This window comes from Cibotium barometz, chromosome 44, assembly GCF_041138505.1.
Source record: "Cibotium barometz isolate CiBa-2024 chromosome 44, ASM4113850v1, whole genome shotgun sequence".
Taxonomy (NCBI): domain Eukaryota; kingdom Viridiplantae; phylum Streptophyta; class Polypodiopsida; order Cyatheales; family Cibotiaceae; genus Cibotium; species Cibotium barometz.
Window position 1 is genome coordinate 9,732,293 of NC_141089.1, and position 10,705 is coordinate 9,742,997.

Here is a 10,705-nt window from a genome sequence, read left to right on the forward strand (position 1 = left end):
GAATACCATTCTTCTTTAAAAATTCAGAGAACTCATTGGAGAAGTACTCTCCCCCCCCTCCATCTGACCTTAGGCACTTTACATATTTCCCTGTTTGCTTTTCAACTAAAACTCTGAAATTCTGAAAGTGAGTGAACACCTCACTCTTCTCTTTCATGAAATATACCCACACTTTCCTTGTGTGGTCATCAATGAAAGTCACATAATACCTGCAGCCTCCCATAGATATGGTCTTCGTAGGACCCCATACATCTGAATGCACAATATCTAGTGCATTTCTGCTCACATATCTGTTACGTGGAAACACATGCTTTGTTTGCTTCCCAAATTGGCATGCTTCACATATTTTCTGCATACCTTCCACTTTAAATTTTGGCAACCCTGTCACAATTCCTTTTGTTTGCATAGACTTCAATCTCTGCACATTTACATGTCCAATCCTTTTATGCCAAATGTCTGTGTCTGCAACAATTCTTGAACCATTTGCAAACATCGCAGCACTCATTTCAGGCATGTCTACATTCAATGTAAACATTTTGCCCACTCTATTGCCTTTTGCAACCAACCTGCACTTGTCTTTAAAATCTTCAACATAACACCCATCAGGGTTAAACCGAACCTGCAAACCCTGCTCAATCATCTGGCCAACTGAAACCAGATTCTTTGTTATGTTCGGTACATGAAGTACATCTGCAAGGAGGCATCCATGTTGTCATACCAAGTACGCAATCAAGGTAGCATTCTAATAGTTATCACATTCTTGGTTTCTTTTCTATGTGCGAATAGATATTCTTGACATTACTTCTATTGCAGACAAAGCTACAGAAGATGATTGGGCATTGATGTACATGAAATGCTTGAAACTAAAGACACAAAACAAGGTAAGTTTGGTGGTTTTGCTTGACATCATTGGAGTTTGTGGAATATCCCTCTGTAATGTGCCAGCTAACGAAGGAGGGGAGTTCTCTTCTAATGCTTTTGTGCGGTTTTGTGCGGAGCATGGCATCAAGCGGGAGCTAGCCAATACAAGGTCGCCTTCAGAGAATGGAGTGGTTGAATGAAAGAACCGAATTGTGGTGGAGATCACGAGGATGATGTTGGAGCATCGCGACCTTCCTCATCCACTTTGGGGAGAGGCTGTGGCTACGGCTGTCCATATCCTCAACCGATCTCCGACGTGCACTGCCTAAAATGACTCCGTTAGAGGCTTATTTTGGCAGGAAACCAGATGTCTCCCGTTTCCGTGTTTTTGGAAGTAATGCCTATGTTCCAAATAAGCAGAGAGGGAAGGATACAGCTCTTGTTGCCACCGCTTGTAATGAGGAACCAATTTCTTACGTTGATGCACTGGAGGATGACCATTGGGTGGCAGCCATGTGTTCGGAGTTGGACTCCTTCCAACCTTCCGCCTCCAAAGAGACACCAAGGTCCCAACCACAAAATCTAGAGTTTGGAAGTTTCAGTAATAAAGGAAGACCTTTTTCTCAAAGCTCTTTCTCAGGAACTCTGGCTCTTTCAAGAATGCAGAGGGAAGAGCTTCGAAGTGAGAATAGGTGCTTCGGATGTCAAGGGTTTGGTCACCAGCTCAAGGATTGCCCATCTCCTTCTGTGGGCCAAGGAAGCTAGGGTCCCAGAATAGGTATGCATGGTTGCATAGTCAGCCAAAATGAACTCCCTTTTTCCCTAATGACCAGCCTCGGTTTGATTTAAATGGTGAGCTCCGATACGATGGATTAGCGACCAAGGAAGCGGCCTATGAGTGAAGGGCTAGGTGACTTGCGAAGGATCTAGAGGGTGCTGACTATACGGTGCTCGGGCTCTGGGTCGCCGAAGATACCCACGCGTGTGTCGAGGAAGATATTGGAACAAGGAGTAAGATTTGTTTGTTGCTGAATTCGGGCATGGATCTGGTTGATTGACCTTGCTAGTCCTCAATGGATGAGTCCATGGCTCTTTTATATGGATCTGTTGGTTGATCTTGCTGATCTTCAATGGAGAGTACATTTGGATTTTTATAAGTGAAAATATTTCCAGGTACCATGAGCTAGGAACTATCAAAAAGGCCCCTGAGTGGATAGGTGGTGAGCGTTCTGGTTGCTAATGATGCCATAGGTACACCGATGAAGGAATGATCAAAAATTAGAATTCAATCGGATATTTTGGAGGATTATGATCAGTGATACTTGTTGAAATATACAAGTGAATAGGGTGTGTGCAGGAACAAGCCCTTAGCTAGAGGCTATAACAGAGAATTTGTAAATGTGAAAAGGTGAGACGAATCTACTAGGAGAGAATAAAGGGTAGCATGAGAAGATTTAGGAGGTGTGGAGATATTCTAGGAGAGATGGAGAGAATCAAGCAAAAGAGGTGAGCAAAAGAGGTGGAGTGAATCAAGGAGAAATCAGTGGGATTAGATACTTGGATGTAAACTCTATAAATTGAGACATTGGCCTAATGAGAATTTGCTGGTTTTTGATTATCCATGCCTACATTAAGTTATTAGTTAATTACTCACTAATCATGTCTTAATTATCATCTAATCTCTTTGTTAATGATGTTGATTCTAGCATTTGATCCACCATAGCTCATCACATTGTTATAATTTTAACATGGTATCAAAGCCTAGCCTAGAATCCATCAATTTGTGAGCCCATTATCTTGCTAATCACCACGCTAATTAGGATAAGTAGATAATGAATAATTTTTCCTCTTTTTCAACTAACCCTCTACCCCCAGCTGGTGGAGGAGCTCTATCTCCTTACATGCATCAAATTAGCCCAAATGCTTCTAGCCCAACACAGCTAACTTAGTTTGCTTCAGCCCATCAAGATAGACCTGCAAACCGCCAATGCAAGGCTGCTGAAAATCGTGAATTAGGAGGCACCATTTTTCTGAGGAGAATTTGATATCTCTGCTGCTCCAGATCAAATGGGTCTAATTCCTCTTAGCCCTAGGGGTTTTCAAGCATGCTCTACAAGCTGGTGAAGTCAGAATTTAATTTGATCAAGTCTACAGTGAGATCCAAGCTCTTCATCAAATCTGCAGGTGAATTTGGTAAAACAGAGATTAAGCATTCAATATTTGGTCAAATCTTGTGTTTCTTGGCTTAATCCTCTACTAGACTAATTGCTATTGATGGCCTTGAAAGGATTTGCGCTCATTTGAACTCTAAGGCCTCAGATCTGGTCTCCCCGCATACTCTGTTTTTTACACACAAAATAGAGGATTGATTTGCTAATCAGTGTGATTAATCAATGCTAATCACTGTATTTTGGTACAATTGGGTGGTTGCAAGATGAGGTTATCTAGTTTCATGTCGTGGGCGCCCTTGGCTTTAGCTGAAAAACAGGTATTTTTTCAAGAAGAATAGCCAATCTCTCATAGTTAGCCAAGGAGTTTCACTTCAAGGTCTTCTAATGAAACATCATATGCAAAGTTGGGCACCTAAAACTATAATCTGATCAAATATCCAATAATTGCAAATCCCCTTTTCTTTGGGAACCAAGTTTGTATACAGGCCCTGTCCTAGGTTTAGACAGGTATAGTGAATGTGAGTAAATTGCCTATAACTTTTACATTATTACTCATATGATGTTCCCACTTTGCATATCACAAATACAAATAACATAGAGCTTAACTTGATTTATCGAGTAATTTTTGATGTGTTCTACTATTTTCTATATTATTTAAAAGATATTAGAATTATTAAAAAACATACTATTTTATCCTCCCACCACATCTACCATTTAAAATGCTCAAATTGTATGGATCTAGTGATGATTAGATTGGGAAAGATTAGTATAATGTGGGTATAAGGTAAAATTACAAATTTAACGGTTTGATTTTTGTAGATTTACTTTGGAAAATTTATTATGACTGTCAGAGGCCCATTAAATCAATAGTAATTTAATTCTAGAAAATTAAATATTGAATATTTCAATCTAAAAACTCAAGAGATCAATACTCTTGTTGCCATGAATTTATTAAAAAAAATTAGCTTGATTTGAGTATGGGAAGGTCCATTTTCAATCCTCCCAAGTGAAAATTCCCATATTGTGTCCACTCTCCCCTTTTCAAGTCTAAAACCAATCCTAGTTAGGTTTGGAAATCTAGGCTTGGTAAACTTCACAGCTTAGGTTTCATTCCATGTGTGAGGCTTGGGTAGGCCCAAACCTTATATATGCATGCCAGTTTATGTCCACGTGAGCATCGAGAGGATCCACATAAGCAGCTTGCCACCTCAGCTTGCCACCTCCACCCTCCATGTCAACATGGTCAACCTAGTTGACTCCCCACCTCATCATCCTAGTCATCATTCATGCCACATCATCTTGCCACCTTTGCATGCCACCTCGCACATGGTGACATGGCATGTCACATCATGGAATTGCCACATCAACCATAATAGTGCCACATATCAAGAGAATGCCACGTGTTATGCACGCTTGTGACACGTGGCATCTCCTTCCCACCTCCCCTCTTTTTTCAAAAACATATTTTTGGAAAAGTTAATTTAGTAATTTAGAGAAATAGAATATAGAAATTTAAATAATAAAATATATGTAACTTATTAAATAAAAGAATTTAAAATCACTAATTTTAAAGGATTATATTTTGGGATTAGATCAATAAAAATATTATTAAAGATCATATTATTAATTTTTAAAAAAATAAATTTTTTAATTTTATATTTCTTGAAATTTTTTTATGTAGAATAAACCTTTGAATAAAATTTGAAAAAAATACTTTATTTAAAAAAAGCAGTTATATAATTATAAAATAAAAGATATCTTTAAAGATATATTTATATATCTAGTAATGATAAATATTTAGACTTGTTAATAAATATTATAAATAATATCAATTTTTAAGTGGATAATAGTTTATCTTTAATTATCTTTATGTTTATCTTAGTTATCCAATCAATCTTAGATAGGAAATCCAATGAGATTTGAAGTGGATAACCTATTTTTCCTATATAATCACACATCTCTAGTACTATCCCACACTTATCTCTAGTACTATCCCATCATTGAGCCTTTATAATATTTTCTCTCTTAGCTTCCTTGAGAATGGGTTCTCAAAGTCGTAGGAGTCGGAAAACGTGATAGGACTAGACTCCCCCCCATCCACCAAGTTCAAGAGGAGGAGAGGAGAAGGGTAGCTCGTGAGAGAAAGAGAGAGTGGAGAGCACGTCAACGAGCAACACCTTCCGTTTTGTGGCGATGATCCAAGCCTTGCTCCTCCTCTTCCACTTCCTCTCCCTTCGCCCTCTTCCCCCCCACTACCCCTTAGTTTAGATAATCCACATGAACCTGCCCTTCTTGAGTCCTCTCTTCTACAAGAACCCACCCCCCTCCTTTGGGCGCCCTTCGTGTGGATAGGAAAGAACTATCAAAGTCAGGGGCACATCGTCGTGCCCATGCAATCTTCCATTCCTATTTCAAAGACCTCACGTCTTCATCACAGGCATGTGTGCTTGATGCTTTGATTGATCTGCCCAACATGGCCAACTGCAGGGCGCTTTCCGACATTGGAGGTCGAAGAGAGAGGAGAGCTGGCATGGCGGTGCTACAAAGTGTTCGTCATTCCTAATAAGTAGCTCCCAAATGAAGGGTAAGGTTAGTGCCACATCTCGCATCCTTTCCATAGCACCACACGCACTTAGAGTTGGGTCTATTAGGCGACAAAGTTTAGATGCCAATGAGGTTGGTGCTATGTGGGCGAGTAGTGGTCGTGTAGCTAGGCATGATCGCCTACTAGATGAAACCACTAGAACCTTGATAGAAAGTTTTTGGGAGGAGAATTGTCGTGCATCGCCAGTTTTCAAGAAAGCTTTGCGTAAGAGAGTGACAAGAGGAGTGTTCATTGAGCACAGTGCTTGCTTTCTTGAAATGTCCCAAACTGAGTTGTATTCTCAGTTTGTGGCTTCGTATCCAGAGCTTAAAATTGGGAAAAGGTCATTTGAGGGGTGTAAGCCTTGGTTTGTGAGGTACTCACGTCAGCGTGACACATGTTGTTGTCGCTACCATGTTGAGTTCAAACTTTTTTATGATGTGTTCCGTTCTCTTAGTGGGCATAGAGAGTTGCCTCGTAGTCCATGTGATTTCATCCACTCTCTTTTGTGTGCACACACGGAGGATGCCCAGTTCCATAGGATGCCTTGTGTGGAGAGCAATTGCACATCATGTGGTTCACTTGCACATCTACAGATGGTAGATCTTGATGCAAGTGACCAAGAGATAGTGGCATGGCAACGTTATGAGTATGTGACACACCAGCTCCAGAGTGGTGGACAGTCCAGGAAGTTGCAGCTCGTGGACAAACATACACCACGTTGTCACTTCACAGCCACATTTAGGGAGCAGATCTACCCCTACATACGGCACAGTCATTGTGCCAAGTGGCAGGATCGTCAGTTCCGAGCATGCCTAGCAGAGTTTCCTATTGGTGTGGTCGTCTCTGTGATTGATTTTGCAGAGAACTACACTTTCACACCTTTTCAGGAGATACAATCTGAGTATTACTTCTCAGAGCAGGTAATGGTTATATTTTGTAATATTTGTTTTATGTTTGAGCTACATTACTTAATTGATTTTTTGTGTCCTAAACGTATGTATTGCTTACCTCACCAGGTTGCTATTTTGGTCCACATTAGCTATCGACATGCAGAGGCTCATGTAGATGGGATAGCGAGTACCCCCGAGACCCGTGTCATTATTCGAGAGTATCATTTCTATATCAGTGATGATCGTTCACATGATGCACATTTTGTGCAACACTATTTTCGTCTCCATGACGATTTTTTAGGACATTGTGGGATCAGACATGTCCAGCGATGGGTTTGGTCGGATGGTTGTGGCGTACAGTTTAAGTCATCACGTCAATTCTATTGGCTCTACAGGTAGTACTTATGGCTTTCTTACATTTACAATTAAACTAAATTCACTAGAACATCTTAAAGAAAACAATAACTAAGACTATCTTTTATGGATTTATAGGTGGCATGTGCAGTCTAGTATCCCAGTGATTTGGTCATTCTTTGAGACTGGTCACGGGAAGGGTGAGCATGATGGTACGGGCGCGTGTGTGAAACGTGCCTTGAGGCGTCATCAGCTGCGACAGGATGCTCAGCGGTTCAGAGATGCGGGCCACGTAGTCGAGTGGTGCTCCCAACATTTGTGTGGGAGTGCAGCATCATCGTACCCCAAACGTGATGCTCGGATTGTCAGGAGATTTTTTTGGCATGTGGATGGTGGCATGATTGACCGTAGAGCCTCCCATGATTGTGACACAGTACCTGGCACCTTGGGCTTACATTCCATCAGGAGCACGTGCATGGCGGCCCCCACGATTTACACATGACGGTTTGCATGCTTCTGTGGAGCATGTATGGATGGCGATTGGTCACATTGTGCCTCGAGAGGATGGGCAGATGCATGGATACAGACATTCCTCTCCCCCGAGCATCCTTCACATCCAGTGGTGTCTGATGAGCACACAGGTCCTGCGTTCATGGTCAGTTATGATGACCTGACAGATTTGCTACAGGAGGGTGATGTATTTGCTGTTACTGCCAGTGAGGGAAATAGCGAGGGAGTAGACTACTATCTGATGAGTTGCACTAGGCCAAAGTGCATGTTTGACCAGGATACAGTGGATGATCATGGGTTTTCTTATGACGCCCAAAGCATGATTGTGGCAGGCCGGTTCTACCAGCAGATTCGACTTCATCGGAGGGGGAGTCTTGAGTTCCAGCAGTGGAAGTGGGAGTTAGAGGCATTTCAGTTCTCTCATCTAGTGGTTGCTACCAGGCTCACTCTTGTTCGAGTACAGAGCCGAAAACACAGTTCTCACCCTCGTTTTCGGCTTCGAGTGGATGACCATGAGAGAATTCTAGAGCAGTTGAGAGCTAGAGAGGGTGCTGCTGACTAGATCTCTATCTTGATAGTGACTAAACTCAGACTAGCTGGGTTAGCTCACTTACATTGTACTTAGATTTTTGGGCAGTGACTAACCTCAGACTAGCTGGGGTAGCTCATTTTCATTCTGATGTACTTATTTGATGTTTATATCATTATGAGTTTTCTCATTATTGAGTATCATTACATTTTAGTTGATGTTCTTGATTTTATTATATTTTTTAACACTTTGGCTATCATATTGTTTGTTGAAAATCTCCATGCCATCGTACCCAAACATGCTCTGATGGGGACCAAACTTTGCAAGCATGGGGAGGGGACCCACCCCCACATGCTTGCAAAGTTTGGTCACAATCAGAGCATGTTTGGATTGGTAATTAGCGCCCAGTGCGGGTTTTTGAAGTCTCTTGGTGCTTAAGAGGCCATGGAAAATCCGGGCCTTCCCCATACCATCGTACCCAAACATGCTCCGATGGGGACCAAACTTTGCAAGCATGTGGGGGTGGGTCCCCCCCACATGCTTGCAAAGTTTGGTCACAATCAGAGCATGTTTGGATTGGTAATTGGCGCCCAGTGCGGGTTTTTGAAGTCTCTTGGTGCTTAAGAGGCCATGGAAAATCCGGGCCTTTCCCATACCATCGTACCCAACTACTAGTTTTTTATCAGAGGCGAGTCCCCAAGAAACTACTCGAGTACTGGCTAAAGCTGCTCTTCGGGGTCGAATCGATCGGTTAAAGGGATTAAAGGATTTTGAGTCCTTCACTTTCTTCATTTCTCAAAAGAGGAGGGATAGGATTTTGAGTCCCATCTGAAGGATTTTGAGTCCTTCACCTAGTCCTTCACTTTCTTCATTTCCAAAAGAGGAGGGATAGGATTTTAGGTCCCCCGTTATTAGGGATGTAGCATCCAATTCCTACTTTCCGTTGATGAGGCTACCACTAAGGAAGTTGCTATACAATCGATCATATTTTAATAATGTACATGGAAATTTCATCTCGAAAGAGAGCGTACACCGATTATCTTTCTGTCCAGGTGCGGGTAGTCCGCATCTTCACAGACATGTCTATTTCACCGAGTCTTTCTCCGAGACAGTGCCCAGAAGCTACGGGAAGTACGCCCGGTAGCATAGATACCCAATCTTGGGTGAAATAGACGCCGCGGCTACGGTCTTTTTCAATATAATCGTCACGAAGCAAATCGACAAAGCCCAAAGTGACTTCGCGTTCTCCCTCTAGTTTGCCTACTACTGATTCCCCAAGCCTCCACTCTCTCTCCCTTTTGCAGCCGTGCCGTCCCTCTTGCTATTCCCGGACTGGACGAATTATTCGAAGAAGACCACCCCCACATGCTTGCAAAGTTTGGTCCCCATCGGAGCATGTTTGGATTGGAAATTAGCGCCCAGTGCGGGTTTTTCAAGTCTCTTGGTGCTTAAGAGGCCATGGAAAATCCGGGCCTTCCCCATACCATCGTACCCAAACATGCTCCGATGGGGACCAAACTTTGCAAGCATGTGGGGGTGGGTCCCCCCCACATGCTTGCAAAGTTTGGTCACAATCAGAGCATGTTTGGATTGGCAATTAGCGCCCAGTCCGGATTTTTCAAGTCTCTTGGTGCTTAAGAGGCCATGGAAAATCCGAGCCTTCCCCATACCATCGCACCCAACATGCTCCGATGGGGACCAAACTTTGCAAGCATGGGGGGGGCCCACTCTCACATGCTTGCAAAGTTTGGTCACAATCGGAGCATGTTTGGATTGGTAATTAGCGCCCAGTCCGGATTTTTCAAGTCTCTTGGTGCTCAAGAGGCCATGGAAAATCCAGGCCTTCCCCATACCATCGCACCCCAACATGCTCCGATGGGGACCAAAATTTGCAAGCATGTGGCGGTGGGTCCCCCCCACGTGCTTGCAAAGTTTGGTCACAATCAGAGCATGTTTGGATTGGTAATTAGCGCCCAGTGCGGGTTTTTCAAGTCTCTTGGTGCTTAAGAGGCCATGGAAAATCCGGGCCTTCCCCATACCATCGTACCCAAACATGCTCTGATAGGGACCAAACTTTGCAAGCATGTGGGGGTGGGTCCCCGCCACATGCTTGCAAAGTTTGGTCACAATCAGAGCATGTTTGGATTGGCAATTAGCGCCCAGTCCGGTTTTTTCAAGTCTCTTGGTGCTCAAGAGGCCATGGAAAATCCGGGCCTTCCCCATACCATCGCACCCAAACATGCTCCGATGGGGACCAAACTTTACAAGCATGTGGGGGTGGGTCCCCCCCACGTGCTTGCAAAGTTTGGTCACAATCAGAGCATGTTTGGATTGGTAATTAGCGCCCAGTGTGGGTTTTTCAAGTCTCTTGGTGCTTAAGAGGCCATGGAAAATCCGGGCCTTCCCCATACCATCATACCCAAACATGCTTTGATAGGGACCAAACTTTGCAAGCATGTGGGGGTGGATCCCCCCCACATGCTTGCAAAGTTTGGTCACAATCAGAGCATGTTTGGATTGGCAATTAGCGCCCAGTCCGGATTTTTCAAGTCTCTTGGTGCTTAAGAGGCCATGGAAAATCCGGGCCTTCCCCATACCATCGTACCCAAACATGCTCTGATTGTGACCAAACTTTGCAAGCATGTGGGGGGGACCCACCCCCACATGCTTGCAAAGTTTGGTCCCCATCGAAGCATGTTTGTGTACGATGGTATGGGGAAGGCCCGGATTTTCCATGCACTGGGCGCTAATTACCAATCCAAACATGCTCTGATTGTGACCAAACTTTGCAAGCATGTGGGGG

General features: G+C 43.3%; 1 protein-coding gene across 1 annotated transcript; it reads left to right on the top strand.

Annotated features, from left to right (window-relative positions):
* Positions 1-1,191: 1,191 nt before the first annotated feature.
* On the top strand, positions 1,192-7,425 carry LOC147612936 (uncharacterized). Its single transcript, XM_086782126.1, has 3 exons — positions 1,192-1,427; positions 6,827-6,904; positions 7,002-7,425. The coding sequence occupies exons 1-3, from the start codon at positions 1,192-1,194 to the stop codon at positions 7,363-7,365; spliced, it is 678 nt and encodes a 225-aa protein (XP_086638252.1). The 3' UTR covers positions 7,366-7,425.
* Positions 7,426-10,705: the final 3,280 nt, after the last annotated feature.

Bases quoted from the DNA above. Each gene is read 5' to 3' on its own strand.
- LOC147612936 (XM_086782126.1), top strand. From the start codon at position 1,192: ATGACTCCGTTAGAGGCTTATTTTGGCAGGAAACCAGATGTCTCCCGT. The intron at 1,428-6,826 runs GTCCCAACCACA...TTGTGGGATCAG, and splicing joins GCCTCCAAAGAGACACCAAG to ACATGTCCAGCGATGGGTTT. The intron at 6,905-7,001 runs GTAGTACTTATG...ATGGATTTATAG, and splicing joins CAATTCTATTGGCTCTACAG to GTGGCATGTGCAGTCTAGTA.